The sequence below is a fragment of the Vicugna pacos genome, chromosome 16 (assembly GCF_048564905.1).
Source record: "Vicugna pacos chromosome 16, VicPac4, whole genome shotgun sequence".
Taxonomy (NCBI): domain Eukaryota; kingdom Metazoa; phylum Chordata; class Mammalia; order Artiodactyla; family Camelidae; genus Vicugna; species Vicugna pacos.
The window spans coordinates 60,440,303-60,466,274 of NC_133002.1; the positions used below are offsets into that span (position 1 = coordinate 60,440,303).

Here is a 25,972-nt window from a genome sequence, read left to right on the forward strand (position 1 = left end):
AGCCCCGGTATCCAGCTGCCCTGAAGTCAAGGCCAAGCCCTGGCTTCAAGGTTAAATGAGGCACTCAGTGCCCTCTTTTGTTTCTGTCACTTGCATCCCAAGGTTCTGGATGAGGGTTATCCCCTTGGAATGTCCACACGTCTCTCTAATCCAGGGGCTGTCGGCACGTGAGAATTACCCAAGAGTTTTACAAACTCATAACGCCCGGAACCGTTAAGTCAGTGTCTAGGGTGGGGAGAGGCACTGGCATTAGAGCTTTGCAGGTGGCTCCCAAGTGCAGCCAGGGTTGAGAACCACGGGCGGAGACAGAGTCTCCCCGGCAGCCTCGAGTCCAAGAGAGCGCGCCTCCCGAGTCGGCCGTTCAGTGACTACCTGCCCCAGACACGAGGCTCGAGGGGCTCCCGGCTCCTCCAGTCCCCTCCTAAGAAGCTGTAAGGCTCCGTGGAGACAGCAGCAGAAGCAGAGGCGGCAGGAGAGCGCGGCGTTTTACCACCCGCAGACCCCCGCTCTGCTGCCTCTCCCGCCTCCCTGGCCTTTGCAAGTGGCCGGTCAAGGTCAGGAGTGCAGAGGCAGTCCTTTGTGGGTAGCAACGATGAGAACCTGAAGTTGCCACATCTTCAGCCCCAGAGTCCTTTCCTGCTGGAAAGTCCTTCGTGGGCAGGTATTAAAATGTAAGACTGAGGCCCCGAAACTTAACCAAGGCACAGGTGTCTGTCCCTCTCCACCCCACCAGCTCTCAGGGCTTGAGACCATCTGCTCCAAGAGGAGCGGCTCGCTTCCGCTAAGGAGACCGTGAAAGGCCGACGCCACAGACGATCGGGCCAGCCGTGACAACGTGGGGGCCACAGCCGAGACACGGCAGGGAGCGGTCTGAGGGCTGTCAGACACCAGAGCCCTGAGGGCTGTCAGACACCAGAGCCCTGCGAGCTGTAAGAAACTTTTCTGTGCCCCTTCTCCTGCCAAACACGGGAAAGCCTCCTGTAATGCTGACAGAGAATAAACCTTTGACAGGAAGTGACCCGTTCAATGCTCCTGGCCGCTGTGGGAAGGGGCGGCTCTTAACTCTTTATTAATAGATGAGAAAAGAGAGGTGCAGAGGGGAAAGCTGCCCCGGGATGCAGCCGGAAGAGGGAGGGCGGGACTCAAGCCCACACTTTTCTCTCCTTAAAAACAACTAGCTGACATACAATAAAATGCATCGATGTAACGAGTTTTGACAAAGGGACACAGATGGTAACCATGACAGTCTTCGTATACAGAACATTCCCGTCTCTCCAAGTGTTCTCTTCTGCCTTCTGCAGACGGTCCCTTCCGCCAGCCCCCACCCTGCCAGCCGCCACTGCAGCTCTGCATGTTCCAGACTTTCGCAGAAATGGAAACATATTCTTCAACTTAGCACACGCTTTTGAGATGTCACTGAGAGTATCAGCCATTGGCTCTTTTTTTTTTTTTGCTGAGCAGTAGTCCACGAGGTGGACAGACCACAACCTGTTTACGAGTTTATGCACCGATGGACATTCGCGTCATTCCCACTGTGGACCATGGTTTGCCCCCCTTATCCACGGCTTCGCTCTCTGCAGTTTCGGTTACCTGCGGTAGGTAAATTGCAGTCCAAAAATATTAAATGGAGAATTCCAAAAAGAAAACAATTCATAAATTTTGAATTGTGTGCCATTCTGAGTAGGGAGATGAAACCTTGTGCTGTCCCTCCTGGGACGTGAATCATCCCTTTGTCTGGTGTATCCTGCCCGTCGGCCAGTCAGTAGCCGACTCGGGTATCAGGTCGACTGTCAAGGTATCACGGTGCTTGTGTTTGGGTAACTCTTATTTTACTGAATCATGGCCTCAAAGCACAGAGCAGTGATGCTGTGATTTGGACATTCTCTTACTGTGCCTGATAATATAAATTAAACGTTATCACAGGCATGCATGCACAGGAAAAGACAGACTATTCTGGACTATTCTTTGACACTACCCCCAGTTTCAGGCACCCACTGGGGTCTGGAAAGCACCCCTGAGGAGAAAGGTGTGAAGGGGACCACCGTATTACAAAGAAAGCTGTTAGGAACATTTGGAGACAAGCCTGTGTAAATGCCCAGGGATAGGATGACAGGGTCATGTAGGAGATGTAGGCTTAACTTTTAAGACGCTGTCAAACTGTTTTCCAAAGTGGCCTCACCTTTCTGTATTCCTAGTAACAATTCCTATGACTGTTTCAGTGGCTCTGAATCCTCTCCAATACTTGGCATTGTCAGTCTTTTCTGGTGGGTGTGGAGTGAAATCTGTCTTACGACTAATGATGTTGAGCATCGTTCCACACGCTCATCCGTCATTCCTACACCCCCACCCCGGTGAATTGTCTATTTAAATCTTAGGCACATTTAAAATTGGGCTGTTTGTCTTATTACTGAGTTGTGTAAGTTCTTCATATATTCCGGCTGCAAGTCCTTCAGCAGATATATGATTTGCAAGGTTTGTTTTGAGGGAAAAGCTTGCATTTTCATTTTCTTAACAGCGTCTTCTGAAGAGCAAAAGTTCTGAATCTGGATAAATCTCACTTCACCATTCTTTTGGTGTCATATCTAAGAAACCTTTGCCTAACCCAAAGTCACAAAGATTTTCTACCATGTCTTCTAGGAGTTTTGTAGTTTTCGCTCTTGCATTTATGTCTATGATCTATTATGAGTTGATTCTGCATACGGTGGGAGGTAAGGGTTTCAATCCTTTATTTCCTTATAGAATAGAGTTGTCCCAACACCACTTATGGAAACCCAGTCTTTTCCCCACTGAGTCACCGTGGGATCTCTGTCAAAAATCAACAGGCCGCATACAAATGGGTCTATTTCTGGACCCTCTTCTGTTCCACTGACTTTATATATCTATTCTTACATCACTACCACATCTCGATGACTTACAGTAAGCCTTGAAGTCACATAGCACAAGTCCTCCAACTGTGTTTTCCAACAGAAGACAGGATTAACATTGAGTCTAATCGAGTCTTTCCCCCTTGAAGACAGCATATTGTTTATCGAGATCTTCTTTCTTTCATCAGCATTTTGTACTTTCAGCATATAGATCCTGCACATATTTTATTAATTTTTATCTAACTATTTCATGGTTTTGGTACTATTATAAATGACACCGTTTTAAAAAACTTCCAATTGTCCACTGCAGTCATATAGAAATAAAATGAGTTTCTGTATGTGAGCTGCGTACCCTTCAGCTCTGCTAAACTCAGCCCTTAGTTCTTTGAAGAGTCCTCAGGTTTTCTTATCTACTTGATCTTGTCCTTGGCGAATAAAGACATTTTCATTCTTTCTTTTGCAATCTAAAGATGTTTCTTTTTCTTGCCTAACTGCACTACCTGGGACCTGCCACAGGACGGTGGGTGATGGGCGTAATGCCAGTCTCCTGGGTGGATCACGGAGCTGTGGCAACGTGAGAGGCTGTCACTGGAGGAAGAACAGGACCCTGTGGGGCCTCCCCGGGACAGACACCCACACCAACCGTGTCCTCTGCCCGCCTCTTGTCTGTGGAAAAACGTTAAGTCTCCTTGGCTTCTCCAAGTTCCAAAGAGTACATACAATCATAGAAGTGAGAAAAGGCAGAAAGAAAGGAAAGCAGTCAAGCAAGACAAAATCATCATAGTTTAGCCATTAAGCAAAGTCCAGGGCCTTTACTTCCTCCTCGAGGGCTCTAGATAACATTCTGAGCCCTGTCCTCTGAGCTGTTCTGCAGACACCGAAACCCCCAGTGGGTGGAAGAAGTTAACTGCGTGCTGCCCACAAGCACAGGGACCCCAGACCTGCTGGAACCAGGAGGTTGACGATGAGGACTCCTGATGACCTCACCACCGACCCAACAGAAGCACGTTCACGAGCTGATCACACAGCCCACAACCCCCTCCCTCACCCTGTCTTTAAAAACCTTCCCCTGAAAGCCTTCGGGGAGTTCAGGCCTTTTGAGCACTAGCTGCCCTGGACTCCTTGCTGGACACCCTGCAATAAACTCTGCACTTCCCTTCACCACCACCTGGGGGCAGTACATTGGCTTTACCGCATATGGGAGAGCGAATCTGTGTTTAGTCTGGTGAAAAAAGGAACACGGCAACACTGTGTTACTTTTGCAACTTCCTTGTGGTTTAAAATGATTTTGAAATTAAAAAGTTAAGTGGTGGGAAACAATGTGAAAGCTGGCATCCTTGCCTTATTCCCAGCCTTAGAAGGAAAAACATTCATTCACCACGAAGTACAACGTTAGCTGTGGATTTTTCAGAGTTGGGTTTTTTTTTTTTCTTTTTTTGAATCATGAATGGGTAGTGGATTTGGTGAAATGCTTTTTCTGTATCTTTGGAGAGTGTCATATGTTTTATCCTTTTTAGTCTGTTAATCTGGTGAATTATGTGGATTTTAGAATATTAAATCAACCTTGCATTCCTGGAATAAACCATATTTTGTTGTGAAGTATTTTCATTTTTATATGCTGCTGGCCTGGACTGGGTAATTTTGTCAAATATTTTTGCCTCTGTGTTCATGAGGGGCACTCACTGGTCTGTATTCTTCTTTTATTTGTCTGGTTTTGGGGTCACAGCAGTGGTGCCCTCACAGAATGATTTCCTATTTCCACAATCATGGAAGGTTTTCTGTTGACTTGTTGTAATTTCTTCCTTGAACGTTTGGCACAATTTACCAGTAAAGTCCTCTGGGCTTGGAATTTTCTTTGTGTGAAGGTGTTTTATTTTTGCTTTATTCAAATCTTTTAACAATTTGATTAAGACATAATTCACCTTGAAATTGACCAATTTAAAGCACCACAGAAGACACGATTCACATCTGGTAAGAAATTAATCTTTCCTCCTTTTTTTAACCCAGTTCTCAGATGACTTTGGGAGTTTCCTTTTGCTAATGAATTGTGTGAGTGCCAAGCAAGCCTGAGTCACAGCTTCTTAAAGAGACGGTCAAGAGCTGATTTTCAGTGTCTTCCTCTTTCGTGTGCCGTTCCCACCTCAGCCCAATGTGCTCCGGCTCCTCCCCTCCTGGAACTGTTCTTGCGAGGATCACAAAGAACCCCACATCTTCATTGTTGCTTGGCCCAGGGTCGCTAAGTAAGTGTCAAGTAATTTTCTAAGTCCCTGCTGTGTAAGGGTGTTGTTTACTGTTCACGATAGCTCTGTGAAGGAGCTCCGCTATGATCATTCTCTCACAGATGAGGAAACTGATGCACAGAGAGGTCAGGCGATCTACCCATGGTCACACAGCTGAAAAGTGTCAGAGCCAGGACTGGAACCTGGCAGTGACCTCAGAGCCTATTCTCGTCACCATTTTGACCAAAACAGCATCTTCAGACTCTAGGAGAAGTTGGACTCCACGACTGTTTCCAGAAAGGCTCCTGGCTGCAGAATGCTTCTGGCCTGCTCCTTGCCAGGATCCCTTCTCACCCCAACAGGGGGCGCACCCTTCACTCAGCCTATGAGGCTCGCCAGCTCTGTATTCCCTGGGGGCCACCAACAGCCCACACAGACCAAGAGACAAAGAGAACTCATTTTATTGTTTACAAAACAATGGCTCCAGTAGGAAGGAACACAATCATTACCCTTACAGCAGCGAAAAATGGAGGGAAGGGTGGAGAGGGAAGTCTAGCTTCAGAATATTTAAAAATCACATGGCAAAATGGTACTTCTGGGTACCTGGGCAGAGGGTCTCAACTCAGTGACTGTCCCCAGACCTCCAAGCTTCCTAATTCCATCTCTGTGTTTTTAAGATCACACAGCCTTAATGTCATGGATGTTTATCAAGGAGGCGGTTCAGGCCAGCTGGGCAAAGTCAGAAAAGACGTGGGCCTTCCCAGCTACGTCTGGTAGGAGCTGAGTTCCAGAGAAACATGTCACATTCAAAAGCTTGTTTTCCATTTCTTGCTATTTGTCTTATAGCAGAAGGAACAACCAGTGCAAGAGAGAGGGCTCCTTCCTAGGTTCCCTCTGAGCGGCCGTGTTAAAGCTGGGGAGTCGGGGAGTCTGTGAGACGGGGCCCCCCGGGAACAGCCAGAGCCTGAAGGACGGCCCTTCCGGCCATCAGGAGCCTCCATCCTCCTGAGGGGTGAGGTAGCTTCTGGGTGAGTGGGCTGATGGCGACAGTCCTTCCAGGCTTGCGTTCGGCTGACCTCTCTCCCAAACCCTCTGCCTTTACCCAGGAGAGTGGAGGAGAGACCGCAGGGATTAAGACACGCCAAGGTCTGTGCAAAGAGTTTCCAGGGAGAAGAGGCTACAAAGCTCCCATCAGGAAGAGGAGGAATAAAGGCCAGGACAGAAAACACAGGGCAGGCAGGCCTTGTCCACAAGCGCCAGAGTAAAGGGGTCCCAGCGCCTGGGGCCGGGTGTAGGCTTGAGCCAGGAGATAAAAATTCAAGTCACTCATGAAATTCCTTAAGGGCCTGACAACTCCTGATAGTTGCTAGAAAAAGGCAGTGCATCTTTGTCCTTATCTTTGCATCCTTTGGCCAAGGACTCAGAAATGCTTGAAAACCCGCCTTAATAATTATCACTTCCTCCACTGAGGGGAATGAATTTGTTAACTGCAAGACTTTGCTCTGATAAGGTTTGGCAATTCCACTTCATAAGAAGGGAAACTGCTTTAATTAATATAAGTTAATAATTAAAACTTCAAAGTGCTACACTGCCACCAAATTCCCCCAGAGGGGAGAACGGGTCGGTCACCTGAACGGAGGTGCCTGATGTGAGGCTCGGGGGGGGGGGCACGGGGGCCCGTGCCCAGCTTGCAGCACTGGGGCAGACCTTTCTGGAGGCCTGCCTGGCTCACTCAGCCCTGTGGTGTCCTGCAGTGGCGGATTTAATGGCCGAGGTTCACAGGAAGGATGAGAAGGGGCGGGCCCCAAGCAGGCAGGCCCACTTCAGCCTCACTGTTTTGTTCCCCTGGGGGGCACACTGCTTGACACGCAGTAGGAGCTCAGGAAATATTTATTGAACAAAAGAACAAATGGTAAGAAAAGAAAGGGGGGAGATAAAGAGGAGGGGCCTCAGGCTGAGACGCCTGCAACGACCAGCTTCTGCCACCAGATGGCAGCGCAGGGACACGCGTGGCCGTGGCCGGGGACCGGCCCTTCCCTGCTGCGGAGCCGCGTCTCAGGCTGCACTACACACCCCGGGCTGAGCTCCTATTCTGGAAATCTCTAAACCAGGCACGCCTCAGAGTTCCGAGAAAAAGAAAAAAAAGGGCAAAACTGAATACCACATAGAAGTGCAGTCCTCGGGTCTTTATAGAATCTGGGGCCTGACAGGGCTTCAAACAGCCCGTCCTGGCCGGGCTCCCCGTCCTGGCGCCTCAGCCTAAACGAACTCGATGCCCTCGTACTTCACGCTCCCGACCTTGGTCTCAGGCAGGAGGAAGCGTCCGTCCAGCGTGAAGGCCATGATGTAGGTGGCGATCTGGCCACTGTCCTCCTCGGACTTGAGGGCCACGATGATCTGGTCGTCGGTGTTGGGGATGAACTTGAAGGAGGAGAAGCCGTGCGTGGGGACCACCTCGCCCACGCGGCTGACGGTGATGTCGCCGAAGTCCGGGGAGGCGCTCAGCAGCAGGTTGGTCCCCCTGCGCTCGTCCTCCCTCTCGCTGTAGCGCGCATGGCTGGCCCGGCGTGGCAGGAAGAACCAGCGCTGCAGCGTGTCGCTCCAGCAGGCGGACTCGTGGATGAGGTAGCCTGGGGACACAGGGGCTGGTCACCTGCTGCCCTGCCCCGCCCTCCCCCAGCCCTGCAGGCGGGGTGGCCCGGGCCCAGGCAGCACGGCCGGCATCTTCTCCTTAGATCTCCGTCTGTTTCCAACTGTCCAGCGTAACCAAGCCAGGAGCACAGCACAGACCGAGGGGCCGGGCGGAATCTCACCAGCCACCCTGCCTCCTGGCTTCCCTAGCGCCGCTGAGTAGCCGCGGCTGTGAGGTCTGTCTGTCTTTTGACTCCTTGGTGCTACTCAAGGGGCACAGAGGAGAGCCCAGGGAAGAGAGCGACAGGAACATGCAGGTTTGATCTGTGAAGACAGATCAGGACAGGTGGGGAGAGGCCAGCTCGAAGCTGAGAAGGAAGCACGCTCCCTTTGTGTTTAAGGATGGAAACTGAGCCTGTCTGGGGGTGAAGCCCTGTCCTCAGAGTCACGTCCCCCAAGACTAGAGGGGACCGGGCCACTCCAAGCATCACAGCTCCCACCACAAACCATGACTCCATGAAGCGAAGACAAGAACCAAAGTCCTGTGCACCTGCTCCTACTGCATTAGGTGCAAGGCCCCACCCCAGGGGAGCAGCCAGGACGCTCAGACAGGGCCACAGCCCGAGCCCGCAGGGGCTGTCAGGGTGAGTCGGAGAGAAAGAAAATGGCTCACTGACCCCAGAACCCACAGGCCAGGCAGGAGGAGCCATCAGAGACAGCCAATCCATCACACAAGCAAGAAGCAAACACACTGGCAGCCACCCACCTGTTCAGTGCCTGCCCCGGGGCCCGGGGATCTCACCTGGTGGCCGGATCCCAGCGGCGGCCCGCAGGGCATTGTAGCTGGACACCCAGTTCTCGTGGTCCACACTGCCCCTGTAGCCCACCACCTTCACCCACTCTGGGTTCTCGTTCAGCACCTCCCCCGTGGCGGTGGTCCACTCCTTGCCCAGGCCGCCCACATACAGATGCTCATCCTTCACGGCTAGCCACTCAGCTTTGAAGCCTGGGGACAGGGAGACAGGGCGGGTGTGAGATGACAGTCAGCCCTGCTAGCCTGGCTCCCGTGAGTCCCATCAGGCAAGCGCAGAAGAGCCTCTCAGCCCGGCGGCCTTCGGTGTCAGAGGTCACCTGTGTTGGCCTGACTCGGGGCAGCGACAGGAGCAGGGAACGGGCCAGCCTGGCTGGGAGCTCCATCCCCAGGGGTTGGCAGTTGGGCCCCTCTCCTTAGAGCAATCCCCCGGGGTTCGCATAGGGCAGACGGGCACCACCTCCCTCTCCCTGTCCTCCGGGAACCGCCGCGCTTTTCTTCCAAACTCGGCGCAGGAACTCTCCGTGGGCACCTGCTCCGGCATGGCTGCGTCACCGGCCCCGCAGCCCCAAGAGGCCCGCCCTCCACTCTGAAGCTCCTGGGATCCTCGTTTCTCAGGCTGTCAGCCCCACCTCAGGACTATGCCCCACCCGAGGGAAGTGTCACGGAGACAGCCTGCTGTCCTCGCTGTCACACCTGACAGGTCCCCAGGCGAAGTACATGCCGGCGGCCAGAGCTGAGCAAGGGGCCTGGCGTGGGGGCCCACGGTGGCCATGCCAACCAGCGTGCGTATCTCCTCAGACAGGCTTACTCTGCTGGGGACCCAGTTTGGAAGGCTGTGGGGGTGCTTCTGTTCTTCTAGAATGTTCCCACCTGCTCGTACACCACATTCTCAGTCGTGCCTGCTTCCCAAGCATTTCCCAAGCCCCTCGCCGGCCCCGGGGCTGCCCCGTGAGGCGCTTGTCCGCAGGTGGCTCCAGGGCACTTCTCGCTGCTCCCCCTGGGTGACCTGAGCACAGGGCGACCCCAGGCTCCCTGTGCCTCATGTTCCTCCCGCTCCAAGGGGCAAACAGAGCTACCAGATGGGGCCTAACCACGGACCGTCAAGACAGGCAATGGGCAACCAACATTTTCTCTAAAACCTGCCAACTCGTCCCAGCCTTGGGCAAATGCAGGAGAGATTTTACCACCAGGGGAGGGTCACGGGGAGGGACCGGCAGCCGGTGCAGGGCTCAGCGAGTTAATGTGATTCTACCTTTGACCTCAGATGCCTGCAGTGGAGTTTAGCCTTCTAGAAGGTGTGGATCCGCCTGAGAGCACAGGCGCACACAGAAGTTTGTGTCATCTCTCCTGCCACCCCAACTGACTGCTCTGGGCTCTCAGGTGACCCCTTGTAGCTCTGTTCCCGCTTGCTGGCCAACAACAGAGTTGGTGGATGGCCCATGGCTGCCGTCCGAGGTTGGATGCCACTCAAAGCGGGGGTCACTGCTGCCCACACACAGACCCTCCTTCTGCTGGGTTTTCAGAAGGGAGAAGTTTGCTTTTTAATAAAATCTCGGTTCCAAATGAGAAGATCTGACACCCCCCTAGCTTTAAAGGAAAGATGTGTGGAGGACACAGTCCCAGTGTGCTCTCCAGACACCGTTTAAGATGCAGAAAGGGGCTCGTTCCTGAGGGCCAATGAGAGCAGTGGTGGTGAAGCCCAGCCCTTCTCCTGAAGGGTCCCCGGCTGTTCCCCAGCAGAGGCTCACACCTCGGGGTACCACTTCAGTCTGAGGTCTCATGGCTCTCCCCGATGTCCCCTCCCTCTGGACCCATGGCTGCTTCACTGCGCACGTGTATAAACCTAGCCAGCTGACGGCCAGCCCCGACCTGTCCTCTGGCACTGCAACTCGGCCCCGGGGACGGTGGCCCACTTACCTTTCCCCACAGTTCCATCACCATCAGACAGAATCACCCAAGGAATGGCCTTGGAGCCTTCGATCTGGTAGACAACCCCCGTCCGGTCATCCACAGAGTACAGCTTCCCGTTGAAGACGATCAGATCCGACAGCTCCATGCCCCGCCCCTTTTCCGCCAGGTGGGACTCCAGGACCCCGTGGCCGGGGTCCCACTCCACAGCCACCCTGTCCCCGCTGTCTGACAAGGTCAGATAGCCCTTCTTCAGGTAACTGACCCAGGTGTTTTCCTCCTGGGCCCTTGACTCCGTGTCCAGGTCGGCGATAAGGGCAATTCGGTACCGAGTCCCACCCAGCGTCCTCTGGGGGGCAGACAAGGGGTAGGTGTCATTGTACCGGTCAGCGGGCACCTGGCCGAGCCTCCAGTTGTGGGCATTGGGTGCGGGGGCCCGGCCGGGGGGCGGGCGGTGGGCGTAGAGCAGCCAGAGGACGGCAGCACCCACAAAGGACGGCAGAATCACCTTCCAGCGGGGGCGGAAGCGGGGGTCTGCGGCCTTGGTCATGGACGCCAGCACGGGAAGGCCCCCCACGCTGATCCGGAGGGAGTGCATAGACTCATTCCATTCCAGGGGGTTGGAGGGCTGCACGGGCATCAGAGTGAAGGGCAGACGGGACCTGCAACCCAGGGAGAGAGGGGAGAGGTCAGTGACCCGCCAGGCATGGCACCTGCCACTTTCATGAAGGTGCAGGTCTGAGGCCTCGACACTGCGATCGTTCCTACTCCCGTGGCTTAATTAAACCCTGTCTCTAGTGGTATCTCTGTTCCCTCTTATTCAGTAAGATGAGAAGTCCCTCCAAAGCAAAATTATTCCATCTCCCCTGTCCCAGTGGGCAAGACAGAAAGCTCAGAGAGAGAAAGTTCTGTGTGGGCTAGTGTTCTGCAGTCTTGGGAAAGAGGAAACAGCAGGGAGTGAGGGCAGGGGTGGGAGGGGAGGTGGGGGTCAGGCGAGTCAGGAAAACAGAGAGGGTACAGGTCTGTATTTTAATCAAAGGTCACCTCAGCCATGAAGCCCTCCCTGATGGCTCTGCTCCTGACGGCACCCTCCAGCCCCTTCCTTGGCATCTGTCACCACCCGACATCACATTACAGTTATCAGTTTGTCCATGTGTGTCCCAGCTCCTAGTGCACAGAGCAGACACATGCTCATTGAGTCAGTGGGTTTTTAACCTTCTCCTGGGTTAGGGTTCTGTAACATTCAATTTTTAGTATAAAACACATTTAAGCCAAACAGAAACAGTTCTGGTTTTGGCAACACCTGTCCCCAGTGCCTTTCTGTGATGTGCGTGGCTGAGGGACCAGGGTTGGACACCCAGGAGCCCAGCCTGTCAGGGGCCCTGCTGCAAGGACAGCCGGGCTTGCTGGGGCCTGGCGTGGCCTCGAGGCAGAGCTCCAGGGCCGGTGGCAGCCAGGAACAGCAGCTCTTGTCCCCAGCAGCTCAGCGAGGCCACAGCAGTCCCAGGGTAGAATCAGCAGAATGTCAGCCCTTGGCTGTAACTCAGGAGGTCCCAGCCTGAGACACTTCCCTCAGGCCACGGAACAGGTCTGCCTCGATCCCCGAAACGACCCCGGACAGGCAGATGCTCCTCCCCCCACCAGGCAGCAGCTGGGAAGGACATGGGGACACGTGTGGTGCTTCTGCACCACCTGGACGCCCCACGCAGACCAGACGGCCCAGCCCCAAGGACGGAAAACCATGGCAGCAGGTCCACACGGAAGCCAGGCCTTCCCTTTCCCTCGCTTTTTGGAAAGGTTCTTAGGTTTTGGCCACAGGGGCAAGTGCAGAGAAGCAACCTCTAAAGAGCAAGCAAGATGCAGGGGGCCCACAAAGGGGCCTCGGAGCCCCTCCCATCCCCTCTCCAGGTGCTGGCCCCTGCGCCCTTCTCCCTGAGGAAGCAGTCCCCCAGGCTGCCACGGAGCTGGTCGCTGAGGCCTTTGCGGGGGAGACTGGAGTCTCGGCCCTTCCTCTTCCGGCACCAAACCAAGGCTTCTAAAGCGCCGCTGAGCCGAAGCCACCCAGCGCCCGCGCCCAGCCCCGCGCCTGAGCTCCCAGCCCTACCCCTCAGCTCCTTGGCAAAATTCCGCCTGGGCTTCTAACACGCGTCCTAAACACAAGTCTTTCAAAACACGAGTCTCACTCCCCTCTCTCCTCAAACCTATTTGCCCCTACATCCTCCCCCAGGAAGAGGTGGTGCTGAAAGACGGCTGTCATCGCATGGGGCAGATCAGAGCTTCCATCGAAACCCCAGCAGATGCATTCTTCTGGACAAAAGATCATGAACCACCACCACCACCACCTCGAAAGGCAAAGGCAGAGGAACCACCACCACAGCTCCCTCCTTAGGGAGAACCTCCTCCCTCAGCGGCCTGAGCAATCCAAGCAATCCGGCCATCCGCCCCCTCGGCCCTTCTCACCGGAACCGCACGGCCTCCCTCCCGCCCTGCTGCCACTCCCCGCCCACCTCCACTGGTGCCCCGCAGCCAGCGACACCTGCTATTCAAGTGAGTCCATGGGCTGTGTCACTGCCTGCTTCGTGAGCAAACTCCAGCTACGTCCGAGACCCCGCCAGCCCTCACCCCTCAGAGAGCCAGCTTCTCTGCACACCAACCCGAACAGCCACGCCGCCTCCCTCGTCCCCCAGGGCATGGCTAGCTGTCCCTCTGCCCCAGACCTGCACTTTTCACACGGCTGCCTGACTTCCCCATCCAGGGTTTCTTAAGATATCAGCTCCCTGGAAGGACCCCTCTGCCAACCCTGTGCCCTCCCGCCCTTTCCCGCAGCATCCAGCTTCTCCCCACTGCCCTCAATGTCTTATGTCATTGTGTCCTCTCTGCCTTCACTCCTCGGGCAGGGGCTGGCCCAGGGTGAGCCCACACTCCTGGCTGACAGCCGGGCAAGCCAGGGCACACTTGCTGAAGGAAGGAAAAGTACACCCACTTCCTGAGCAGTCCCTCAGCCCCCGGACCCAAGCCCCAGCTTGGTTACACTGCAAGCCCACAGCCCGGGACCCAGCCCTGATGGTGGAGCGGCCCCACTGCCACAGAGCTACAGGTTCAGGGGACACAGCACCTGGCAGCGCAGAGGTGTCACCATTGTGATGTGTCGTCCTCCCTACCCCGGGTCGACTCTCTCCATCCCTGAGTTGCCACCCTCCCTGCCACCATGGCTCCTGCCTGCCTGCTCCCGGCCAACTCCGCAGCTGCCATCAGCAGCCAGGGGCCGGCGGAAGCCACGCGGGCGCTCACGCCTCCGGGGCACTGCTGCTCTTCTGGGTCCTTCTCAGCCTGTGCTTGTCCAGATCTCCCCGAGCCACCGTTCCGCCCCCAGATTACACTCGCAGATACACTGAAAGCACCCAGTAAATGCTGTGGGTGAATGGGGTGGGGACCCTGTGAACCTAGGAATGAACGGAGAGCCCATCCCCACTCGGTGACACCTCTGTCCCTCCCCACCCTCTCCACCCTGGCCGAGGTTCACTCTCCTGTTCCTCCTGGGTGCTCCATGCCGGGGCCCGCCTCTGCTCCCGGAGATGACCCCCCAGCAGGCCTGCTCCCGGGGCACAGCCCCAAGACCCCAACGCTGGGGTGTCCTGCCCCATCTCCTCCCAGCAGGCACGGAGACACAAGTGGTGACCTGCCTGCGGTCCTCCTTCCCTGCGGCCCACCTCTTCTCCTTCTGAATCCACACCTCTTAGCCCGAACCTTTCCCCCAAATTCCAGGCCAGCAGCCCAGCTGCGGAGCCTCCTGCCCCAGGAACAGGTGGCCCTTCTGGAATGTACTGCTGGCTGAGGGCCTCCCAGCCACCAGCGGTCAACCAGGGCAGAGGTCAAAATCGCTCCCTCACCTCCCCACGTCCGGCAGGTGCCGGGTCCCCTCACCCGTCCGCACCTGGCTCTGGATTCCCACCCCCACTGCCCCGGTCCTGTCCCACCCTGGGGTCCTGATGACCCAGACTGTCTGGGTCCAACCTGAGCTCTGCCACCTACCAGCTGCGTGACCTCAGACAAGTGACTCACTCCTCTGGGCCTCCGTTTCTCCACGTGTAAACTGTGCATGTAGTGTGCAGGCCTCTCATGCTGCGGCCGGCGGGGCTAGACCTGGGAGGACTCGGCGCTGACCACCCACTGCTGTCTGGCTGCTTCCCTCCTCACTTTACCAGCACCTTCACCCATCGGCCTGGAGGGCCCAGCCCTGCAGGTTAAGCTGGCAGATCCTGCAGAGTCAAGGACTGCTCAGCCCGCAAAGCTGATTCCTCCACAGGGAGTGTGCAGATCCCAGGTCTAGACCCTCTCCAACCATCCTCCACACAATTGAGGGAAAGACTTTCCTAAAAAGTGAATCTTTACTAGTGCCTGGTGCCCTCCTGTTGAAGGACAAGCAGCGTGCGCTCCCCGCGCACAGCACCGTGCTGTTTCCAGCTGCCAATCCCTGCACGTGGAACCACCTAGAAGTCCCTGGCTGTCCCATGAGAGCCGTGCCTCCACTGCCCCTTCCCCTCCTGCCCTGTGTCTATGGTGAAGTGCTCCCCCCACACCAGCAAGCGCCCCTCCTGTGAGGGGCTGACACTGGTCCCAAAGGCGCCCAGGCTGAGTCCCAGAACCTGTGGACGTCCCCTTCCACAGCAAGAGACACTGCAGGTGTAAGCAAGTGAAGGACAGGGCGATGGGGACACTATCTAGGTGGCCCTAAATGCAGTCATGAGTGCCCTCACAGAAGGGAGGCAGAGGAAGACGTGATGACTAAGAAGAGAAGGCCATGCGACCACAGCCGAGAAACGTATGGGGCCCCCAGAAGCTGGAAGAGGCAAGGACGGACTGTCTCCTGGAGCCTTCGCAGGGAGCATGGCCCTGCCCACACCGCCATCTCAGCCCAGTGACAAGACACTGGATTTCAGCCTCCAGAACTATGAGAACACAGGTGTTGTCTTCAGCCAACAAGCCCGCGGTGATGTGTTACAGCAGCCGGGGAGATAAGCGCCCCCCATGCCCCCGGCGCCGCCTGTGTGGGGCCCCTCCCGGGGACGAGGCTCAGCCGCGGTACGGCCCGGCCTGCCCGCAAGGTCCGGTCATAGCCTCCCCACTCAGCTCTGAGGCCCAGCAGGGAAGGGGCTCTGCTCAGCCAGGTCGGTTCCCAGGGCCTAAGGACACCTGGGGCTCAGTCATTCGACTGCGCTCAGTGACAGAACTCGGGCTGCTTCCAGAAAATCCCTTCCGCTTTCCCACCAGATCAAAGCCCAGCTGTGGTCTCCATCCCTCCTCAGGGCCCCAAGGCACTACTTTTATTTTGGACAAAAGAATGTTTCCAATCTGATGCCTTTTCACCACATGCCACACGTGGCCGTTTATCAACCAAAACTGACGGCGGGCTGCTGTAGCGTCTTGTTGCTGCTGGAGGCCTGGCGCCAAGCGCGGGCCTGAATTTTTATTAAAAACCGAAAGCAAAAATCTGCCACCCATGGGAACCAACAGAAACGAGTCAGCTGCAGGTGAGAGCTGCAGGGGCAGGAGCCATTCCCGGAAGGGCCTGTCTGAGGCCTCCCCTTGCCCACACTCCTCCAAACAGTTTAAGTGTTTGCTTTACTGTGACCACAGCTGGGCCAACCCCACCACGTGCAGCACAATGGGAGATTCTACATAATCAGGAAAATCAGAACCGAGGCGCCACAGTAGAGCCACGGGCTCTTTGGCCGGCTCGGCGCACCTGTTCAGGTGAGCTGCACCCAAGTCCTCTCCTGCTCAGAAGCCCCAGGGGACCGCACTCCTGCCAGCTTCCTTCCTCCTGCACCAGCCACACTGCAACATCCCCAGAAAGACGTTCCTGGCTGTCAAGGAGCGACAACCACCCAGGAGGCTCGAGTCCTACTTTCCTTCCCCGGCCCCTCTCTCTAGGGAGGGTGTCAAGAATGGCTCAATGACACGCATGCTTTTCTGGTTCTGTCAAACCAAGACTTCCCGGGAAAACAGACAAAACAGCCAGACGTGGTGTCTGGGTCTGTCCCCTTGCCAGGGGCTCCCAGATCCCAGGGGAGCAGCACGGCTTCTTGCCGCCCGCCAGGGAGACACTGTCTCCCCACCCCAGGAGCTGCAGCCCCGCCAGCCAGGTGACGGTTAAGAATGAGGACAGGCTCAGATGCCCCGACCCTCACAGGGCACCCTCAGGCCTTTGCCATCGGACTCCACCACGGCTTAGACGAAAGTGGGCAGCGATCTCCGACCCAGCCAACAGCCAAGGGTCTCTCTCTGCAGCTTCTTCCAGGAACTGCTTGTGACAGGTGGCAGGGCAAACAGGTTTAACCACAGCTGCCAGGGCAAACCCCTCCCTTCCAGGATCCAGGAGGGCAGGAAGCAACAGGGGGCGGGAGACTAGGAGGCCCTCTTCCCGCTCCCTCTCCTCCCAGCCTCTGCTCCTACAGAACAGCTGCCTCCCCTGCCCTCCTTGGTCTCTGAACCGCCCCAGAGAGCCCTGTCCAACAGCAGGCTGGTGTCGGAGTTCCTGCTCTGCTCACGGCCAAAGGGCGCTTCCTGGTGAGAAAGTAAAGAGCCAATCCCGCTGACATCACCGACACTTCAGGGCGGCAAAGACAGGGGCCAAGGGCTGCGAAGCCCCTGCGAGCTAGCATCTCAGAGGACGCTGCTGCTGTGTCTCCGGAAGCGGGCCAGGCTCCTTGAAAATGTGACCTGACTCAACACACTCTTCTGTTTTGGACTTGCCAGGGCTGACGGCTGCACTAGAAAAGTCCATTTCAAGTCTGGACAGGGGCAGACAGCAGACGGACACCAGGAAGGAAGGAAAAGGTCACAGGAGCCCAGTGTGTCCGTCAGGGACCACCGAGGCCACTCCTCGCAGCGGGAGACTTCCCTCAGGGCTGAGGCTGCAGGTCCCCCCAGCCCCCTCCTCCAAGGCCGACACGCATTCACAGCTGCTTGCTGAATCCCGTCACATGCGGTTCAAGATAACTGACCCTTCTGCCCGCTGTGCTTGTTTTCACGTCACCACCCAGCAGGAGGGAATTAGTTTTCCGTCGCAGCTCTAACAAATCACTGCAGACTCGGCAGCCTAAACACCGCAAACTGAAGTGTGGCACAGGTCTCACTGGGCTAACATCAGGGCCGTGTCCCTCCTTGAGCCTCCAGGGGAGAATCGGTTTCCTAGGTTTTTCCGGCATCCAATGGCCACCCACATTTCTTGGCTGGTGGCCCCTTCCTCCACCTCCAAAGCCGGCAACACTGCGTCTCTCTGTCTTTGCGGCATCATTTCCCTCTGAAGTCCTCTGGTCTCCCTCCTCCACTTTTAAAGACTCTGGGATTACACTGGGACCACCTGGATAATCCAGGCTGACTTCTCTTTTTTAAGGTCTCTGATTAACCACCTCAATTCTGTCTGCTACCTTATTCCGCCCTTGCCATGTGTGTGATACACTCGCAGATTCCGGGGGTCAGGATGTGGACATCTCAGGGGCCCACTTTTCTGCCCACCACAGGGAGGGAGACAGAGAAGGAACCTCCAGCTCTTCCCGAGGGGCAGGGTCGTTCACACATGGCTCTGTCCCTGGGGCGTCACAATGGCCCACAGTTTGCACTCATTCCATCATAACGGGGCTGCAGGGGCTTCAGCTGTACCATCAACGTTAAACTTGGAGCATGTTTAGCACAAAGTTACCTTCCCAATTGAAAGTAACATCACAAACACCACCACACTTCACTGGGGTTGATTCCCAGAGAGTCCATTTATATGGGAACACAATCACCCCACGATCAACCCAAATCAGGGCTGGCTCCCACTGACAGTGGAGCTGTACCTGCGAGAACCCATCTTCTTTCCCACCTTCCTCAGTGGCCGGCATCGCTGGGAATCACTCAACCTTCGGGACCCTTCGGAGCCACTGTGGGCGGGCTCCGAGCTCCTCCTCACCCCCACACTGCCACTCGCCATGTGTATCCGGTCTGGCCCCCAGGGCTGCACACTGCCATCTGGAGCCCTACTCCTGCCTCACCTCCGGCCTGCTCCCCAGGCTGAACACGGACAGGAGGGCTCTGCTTCAGAACCTGAAGCTGCATGTTCCATTTAATGACTGGGCTTATCACAGATAAACAAGGAGGATCCAAAAAAAAAAAAGTAGACAAGAGAAAACACCGAACATCTTCCCACATACATTTCTCTATTATTAGGATTATTTTTTTCCCTAATTGATCATCTTGGTCTAATGAAAAGGGAAGTCAACAAAGAAGTCCTTAAAAATCAATATAAAAGTTTTAGATTCCTCTAATGTTGGCATTTAATAAGAGCTTTCCAGGAATCTCCACAGGCCAGAGAGTTACTAAAGGGAAAAGAGAAATCACTGTCTTTCTTTCTTCCCAGAGTCCTAGGGACCACTCCACAAACGCCTGGACAAAAGAGAAATGACTTCCTTGTCCCAGTGTGGATCCATTTCAGGACTCTGGACTGCACTCCCAGACCCGAGGACACCCTGGTTGTGAGGGAGAAAACACTAGAGCATTTATCCACCAGCCCTGCACAGTTGCTGTGAAGGCTGCCACGTTGCTGCCCGGGAAGTCCTGAGACCCAGATGAAAGGGCCGTGTGTTTGTGGGAGCCTACAAGTGCTCACCTCAAAGGCCACATTCAGGGAGTGGGGTGAACACGGCTCCAGGCAGGAGCTGCTGGCCCTGCACCCTGGGTCCCTCCTCACTGCCTCTGGGGCTCGGGGAGGCCTGGCACATAAAAGTTCCCTCAAGTACCAGCAGCCGAGACCAACACGTCTACAGTGCTGCTGTGGGCTACGAAAACCAGACGTGAAGTACGTTCAGAGTGCATCTTTAGGGGGAAGAAAGGAGACTTTCAGCTGACAGAAAGAATCAAACGATCATCTACACTTCAACCGAGGGAACATACGGTGGCATAAAGTGGAACCTGTACACCTGCCAAGTATAGGATTTCCTCCACCACCCTGTGATGTCACAGCGTGTCCCATGATCAGGTTAACTGGGACAAGAAAAAGAGTGAGGAGACTGAGAATCCTGTCCCCAGACCACTACAGTGGCCTTGTGACAGTGCTTGAACAAATCCACGCTTCATCTGAGTCCCCTCCCAGAAGACACCCTGGGCTGTGCAGGACCGGGCACCCCTACCAAGCGCAGAGGGATGGGGAGGCTGGCCCGTCCCTGTGCCTCAGCCTGAATAGAGGACTCACTGAGGCCAGCAGGGAGTGGCACTGGCTGCTCTGGGAGGAGCCCCACCCGGCCCACAGGCTCAGGCTAGCCTATTCCACTGAGCGGCCTCTGGGGTGGGGCTGGGGTAAGGGAGGGCCTGCAGCCCAGCCTAGGAAGACCCTTCTCAGTCAAGCTCCTCAAAGGGAGAGCCTGCAGAGACCCCACTGCTCCTGAAGGGCTGCAGCACCCACTTCCTTTCCAGGGACCCCCAGTGACCCTACCCTTTTGTCAAGTTCTGGTCCTTATACTTAAGAGCCAGCAAGATTCAGTCGACATCAGCAGACACATACTCCCAAACCTGTAATTTGTTAAGAACATGGTAGGAAAAGATGTCAAGCATGTACCCCTAGACAGGCATGAGAAATGGGGCCGGAGCTGGAGTGCTAAGGGACACCGGTCTCCTGGGAGACACTAACGTGCCTGGGAAAAGATGTGTCCAGTAGACAGAAGGGTGAGCACAGGTGTAGGGGCCTGCCAAGCCTAGGGATACAGAGGGCAAGGGACAGGCAGCAAGCAGCAAGGATGGCCAAGGAGGTGCCTGTCCCCAGGGCTATTGCCCATCCAGACCAGATGCGGGGAGGGAAGGAGGGGAGGGTGGAAAGTTTGGGTGCAAAAGGAAGGAGACTAAGCTGTGCTGAGGGGAAGGAGAGAAAGGGCTGGTGGGGTGGGGAAGGCTGGCCGGCTGCAGGTGTGATAAAGTGCCAGCCAGAGAGGGGAGGGCTCCCTACTCGGTCAGGAGAGTCCCTGCGGAGGTCAGAGCAGGGGCACTGAAATCACAGGGGGCAGGAAAGGGCTGTCCTCGGGGATAGAGAGGTGTCAGGAAGGGAATTTGTCCTTCAGGGTCAGAGGGGGTGATGTTCCATCGTAGTCAGAGGGAGGAGGTGTCCGTAAGTCTGAGGGATGAAGGGTCTTGCAAGTCAGAGGGGCAGAAGTTCCGCAGTCAGAGGAGTGGTGTCCCGCGCTAGTCAGAGGGGTCAGGAGGCCCCCAAGTCAGAGGGGGGAGGTGTCCCGCAAGTCAGACGACGTAAGAGCCTTACAAGTCAGAGCGGGGAGGTGACCGCCACCAGATGGGAGACGGGGACAGTTTCTCAGAGTCAGGGAGGCGTCCCACCCCTGTCAGCGGGTCAGGGGGCAGGGACTCGGTTCGGTCAGACGGGGAGGGAGCCTGCGGGGTCGGGGTCGGGACGCGGCGGGGTCGGAGGGGTCGGCAGGCCCCGGCGGCCGTGGGCGGGCGGTCACTCACCCAGTGCGGGACGGCTCCGGGGCCCGCGGGGGGTCGGCCTCGCGGCGGGCAGTGCCGGGACCGAGCTGGCAGCCGACTTCCGCCCGGCGCGCTCGCCCCGCCTCCGGGCAACACGCTCCCGGCAGCCTCTGCTCTGCGGCGGCGCGCCGGGCGCGTGTAGGGGCTGCTGGGAGTTGTAGTTTTTGCTGCTCGGCGAGAGGGTCTGGGAGGAGGAGCTGCGGGCCAGGCGATGGACCAGAGGGAAGGGCGCGAAGTCTGCACTGCCCACCCGCAGGTCTTCTCCACCGCGTTATTCAAGATCTTCGGCCAGGCGAAAATAGGAGGGGCATGGGATGAAGGCTATGGGGAAGGGATTATCATTCCTCTAGCTGAAATTACAGGAGCCCCTCGCCTGGAGGCAGAGAAGCGTGGATTCCTCTCTGCCACCCTCATTCTCAGAGAGCCCCTCTCTTTGGCTCTTCCAGTTGGCCACATCGGAATGGTGATCAATTTCCCAAGATCAGGGCACAGGTCTACAGGCTGTGGTGTCTAGGAGGAAGGTGCTGGGGAATGGGGTGGAGGTTTTCCTGCCTCTGATTTACAATCAACTAACCAGGGTCTCTGATTCATCGGTTTTGCCAGTCTCCCCCACTAGCCCCCAAGTTGTTTTAATGGAAGTGTTAAAAGGCATCCCTGCCCCTCACCCCCAAGTCCTGCAGTGTACCTATTTTAGAAGTCCTGAAAAAAGCCCAGTAGCAGTGGTGCGTCAACCCAAGAGCTTGAGGAGGAGGGCGCCTCAGTGCTCTTCCGGTCTGCACCTGATTCAGCCTTTGCTTGCCTGCAAACACCTCGGATCTCTCATTAAATAACAGATGCACAAGGGGAAAATTCAAATTATATAAAAGGTGCCCTGTGAAAAACAACCCTCTCCTCTACCCTTTTTCGCATTCCTTGCCCAGAGGCAATCACTGTTACTAGTTTCCTGTGGTTATTCCTAGACATATTTTATGACACACAAACCAATCATAAACACATATATTAAATTACCTTTAAAAATAAAGCCAAATGGAAATATGCTAAACATGGTTCTGCATTTTTCTAGGGGGGGAGACCCTTCCTGAATTCATCTGTTTCCCATCATGCTAAGCTGAGTCCCAACGACACACCATATATACTATTATTATTTTAAATTATTCAAATCTTTCATTTATTAAGGTACCTATATCTATATATGCTTCCCAGCTTAGGAAACAAAACATTAGCCCTGTTATCTTGAAAACTTTCTTGCTACTCCTCCCCGTTCCCAGCTCCCTTCCACCCCAAGAGGTAATCACACTCCTGAATGTTGTATTAATCATTCTCGTGCTTTATTTTATAATTTTAGCAAGTAAGTGTGTATCCCTAAATAAAATATATGCCTATTATAACTTACAAAAATGAAATAAAACTGTCTGCAGTGGCTGAGAGATTGGGTCACGTCACAGATATTATCAGGAGTATTAACATCACCAACTGATGGCATGAAGTGATTTCTCATTGCCTGATTACTGAGTGACTTCTTATGTTTTCTGGTTAGATTTCTCTTCCGCAGATGCCACAGAACTTCAGTGCTGTTTTCAGGGAAAAATCCGTCCTTTTCAGTTGATCTGATACAAAGTTTTGTCATAGATCAAGTTTCCATGTTCACATGAGTCTGCTTGGGGACTTTCTATTACATGGTGTTGGTATAATTTTTACAGTGGCTCCAATACAACTGTCCTCATTACCACCTCTTTATAATAAGCCTTCAAATGTTGCAATCCCCCAGCCCCTTCATCCCACCCACCCCAACTTCTTGAGATTTGGAATGGGATTACTTTGAGCCTGTAGATTAATTGGGAGAGAACTGAGTTTTTTTTTATGGTATGCTTTTCTGATTGACTTAGGTCTTCTTTAATGTTTTTCAATAGGGTTTGTACTTTTTCACTTCCCATTAATGCTTGTTCCATATCATTATATAGGACGCTGCTTCACTCTCTGAAGAGCTGTGTGTGTGCTATTCCACCATGTGATGTCCTGTCATTTATTTTACCAGGATTCTTGTGATGTCCTTTTAGGGTGTCTGTGATTTCTCTACATTACAGCAATGCTTTGGGGCATATCTTGGTTATTTGAGCACAAGTGTAAGTGTATCATAGGATACACTTTTAGAAGAAAGGTGACTAGATCAAAGGGGATTTGCATCCTCTAGAGAATAGACGCTGCCTTCCCGGGAGGCTGTGCCATGATGTTGCTCTCTTGCCAGTCAACAATGACTCCACAGTCATGTCCAACCAGGTTTTCCTTTGATTTTCCTTGTCCTCATCTTCTCTGCATCATCAGAGACATCACCGTGGCCTTCTCCTGGAAATTATCTCCTGTATTTCTGCATAAAAGACTAAAAAGTCTTCATTTTAAGCATTCATACGTGTGCCTACTGATTGACTCATTCATTTCAGAGTTAGGTGCTTAGAACTGTGCAGTCCACCAGGGGGCCCTCCCATTTTGTGCATCCAGTAAAGTGGTGTTACCTAATTAGTCCTCTGTCTTCGTGTAACTGCAAGTGCTGAAAAGGAATTCCCAAAACAGGGCAGTAGACGTTGAGAGACGGAGAAGCTGAGGCATGGGGCATGAAATGGCTTGATTAGAGTCTGAAAGCACAGGAAGGGTTAAAAAAAAAAAAGACAAAATGGCAAGTGTAGAATCTTATCCCTGCCCACTTGTCTTTGCATGGAGTCCAGAGCTGACTCCTCCTTGGAGCGGGAGTGTCCTCTCTGGGTGCGAGGATGACGACCCTAAAGCAGATTAGCCTGTTCTGTCCTCGCAGCTGCCAGCCCGAGTCCCACCTGCCCCCGAGCCTTCCAGAACACCGGCAGTGCCCTCGGGGAGCAATGAGGGTGGGCCGGTGGCCAGGGAGGCTGGGTCTGGCGGCCAAGTTTCCATCTCGGCTCCTTCTCCAAATCTCCACGGAGACTCTCCCACCCCCATCCCTTGGCAGTGGGACGCCACCATCTGAGCCTGCCTGTCGCTACCCTTTGGAATGGAATTCAAAAGTTTGCAATACCAGTCTCTGCCCTTGACAGTGGGATGGTCGGGCAGCCCGGCCCAAAATAGCCGGGAGAGGCAGACCGTTAGGGCCGAAGTGGGAAAAAAATCACAGCGCCGCTAATGACGGGCTGGGCTTATCTGGAACTGAGCGTCTTGGAGACGTTAACCGAGGTCACGTCGTTTTTTCCAATGATGAGGAAACAGACAGAGTGAGCTTCGTGACGTGCCCAGGAGAGACGGAACTGCCAAACCACAGAGGGCATGGAGTGTGCTGCCTCTAGGCGGATATTCCAGGAATGGACCCCCCTCCCCCCGTGGTGAGCTGCTGGGTTTTACATCCATGAGCTGCCCTTATCTGAGAACGTGGAGCCACTCGGGGACATCCAGGGGAACTTAAGGAGTCTGGCTCAGACATCCTTGTGTAGGAGGTGTGGGCTCCCAGGGAATTCCAGAATAGGCATGCAACCATGCAACAGGCTGTCCTGGGAGCCTGAGAGACAGACCTCTTCGGGGGGTGGGGTTCATGGTTCTGACTGGCCTTGGCCTCTGACCCATCGCAGGGCTGATGAAATCTTCCCCAGACACCACTGCTGGCTTTGGGTTCTGATTTGTTAACATTGTGTTTTTTTGCCACGACTCTCGTCCCTAGCACTGGCTGGGACTGTCCAACAAGATCTTTGCTGAGAACATTCCTCCCCAGTTGCTGGTGGGGGTGGCTATGACCACAGTGGAGAGAACCAAGCATTGCCAAATCCGCCGTCTTTCCTACTTACAACTTTAAAGCAGTGAGGAGGTACCCGACCAAGGGCCACCAGGGCCCCGGCTAGCTCCGTGCTTGCAGGACGTAATATTTCTTTTCTTGAGGGCTGCCTTTGCTTTCTTCGGGAGCTTAGCCTCGTGACTCTTTGCCCGGTTGCCTGTTGGCTTGAGTTGTGGGCCTGGTGGCACCACCCGAGATATACTCAGATTCCCTTCCCATTCTCTGACTTCCCACGCCTCTGGGCCTTCTGTTTCTCACAAAAATCCTGGGAAACCCCAGGCTTCTGTCGCCATGGTGAGTATCACCCCCACCCCCAAGTTTCTGCCTCAAGAAAAATAAGTAATCTCTTTCTAACTCTTGGGAGACATGGGGGCTCTATCCAAGAGGAGAGAGGGGAGAAGATGGCACTTATAACACTGATAGTTAAAACGAACATTCTCACTCGCTTTACCCCGAATCCTCTAAATGCAAACAGCTCTGAAAACTTCGTGTTCCCCTGAATTTGGCACGAACGAATCTGACAGAACAATGTGACTTGAATGGCTGTGAGACTAGGAATGGCCTTGATTTAACCCACTATAGACAACGCAAGCGTCGGATGAAGGGGCCCCGCCCAAAGCCGGCCGGGAAGACGCTCTAGTGACACTCGCACCCCACTCTGAACACATCTGACCTCAGAGGCTCCAGGTGAGGGATCCTGGACCTAGCTCTGCTTCAGAGACAAGGAGACTGAGGTGCCCCCAAGGGAGGGCAGCAACCCCAGGCCGAGGACGCAAAGCCTCCCGTTAGGACGAGCCAGCTGCCGCCAGAAGGGGTGCTCGCTGTTTGGCTCTATTTCTAGAGCTCTGCTGTGTACGGGGCCTCCAAGTGCACGTCTTGGAATTATGTTAAAGGTCGCTGTCTTTCAGTTCTTAGACGCTAAAGCTGTCTTGCGCAGCGTGGGGCAAGAGAGCAGAACACATCTTCCATCTCCAGGGTTTTTCTTTCCAGCTGCGTGTCCCTGCGCTGAGTTCTGGTATCGGTCCAGGACCTCCCCAGGCCTGAGTCTCCTGGGTAGGGCCACAGCGAGCTTTCCCACTGCCCTCAGGGACTTCCCCGTTCACAGGAGTTCTGAGAAAGACCTGAATCCTTCAGCCTCGAAGAGGACAAAGGTCCCGCAGGGGGTGCGTGAAGACACAGCCTCCTTCCGTTTTCTTCTTGCCCTCTCCCTGCTGAGAAGGTAGTTTGGGGACAG

General features: G+C 54.9%; 1 protein-coding gene and 1 long non-coding RNA gene across 3 annotated transcripts; one reads left to right on the forward strand and one right to left on the reverse strand.

The window, feature by feature from the left end:
• The first annotated feature begins 1,054 nt into the window (after positions 1 to 1,054).
• Positions 1,055 to 5,127, forward strand: LOC140686221 (uncharacterized). The gene is made up of 2 exons (XR_012059885.1): positions 1,055 to 1,595; positions 4,872 to 5,127. It is a non-coding gene; the product is annotated as an uncharacterized lncRNA (long non-coding RNA).
• Positions 5,128 to 5,528: 401 nt separating this feature from the next.
• On the reverse strand, positions 5,529 to 21,036 carry CANT1 (calcium activated nucleotidase 1). Of its 2 annotated transcripts, XM_072939734.1 has the most exons (5): positions 20,934 to 21,036; positions 10,945 to 11,098; positions 10,446 to 10,785; positions 8,517 to 8,720; positions 5,529 to 7,713 (listed from the first exon to the last, which is right to left on the reverse strand). In XM_072939734.1, exons 2-5 carry the CDS (start codon positions 11,074 to 11,076, stop codon positions 7,343 to 7,345), a joined length of 1,047 nt encoding a protein of 348 aa, XP_072795835.1. In that variant the 5' UTR covers positions 11,077 to 11,098; positions 20,934 to 21,036; the 3' UTR covers positions 5,529 to 7,342. The 2 variants fall into 2 exon arrangements, with proteins under 2 accessions (XP_072795835.1, XP_072795834.1); XM_072939733.1 differs by having other exon boundaries at positions 10,446 to 11,098.
• Positions 21,037 to 25,972: the final 4,936 nt, after the last annotated feature.

What these genes read in the sequence shown, in the direction of transcription:
- CANT1 (XM_072939733.1), bottom strand. Translation starts at nt 11,076, where the DNA reads ATGCCCGTGCAGCCCTCCAACCCCCTGGAATGGAATGAGTCTATGCAC. An exon ending in TGATGGAACTGTGGGGAAAG is followed by an intron (nt 8,721 to 10,445) that starts GTAAGTGGGCCA and finishes CCCTGTCCCCAG; the next exon opens with GCTTCAAAGCTGAGTGGCTA. An exon ending in CGCTGGGATCCGGCCACCAG is followed by an intron (nt 7,714 to 8,516) that starts GTGAGATCCCCG and finishes CTGTGTCCCCAG; the next exon opens with GCTACCTCATCCACGAGTCC.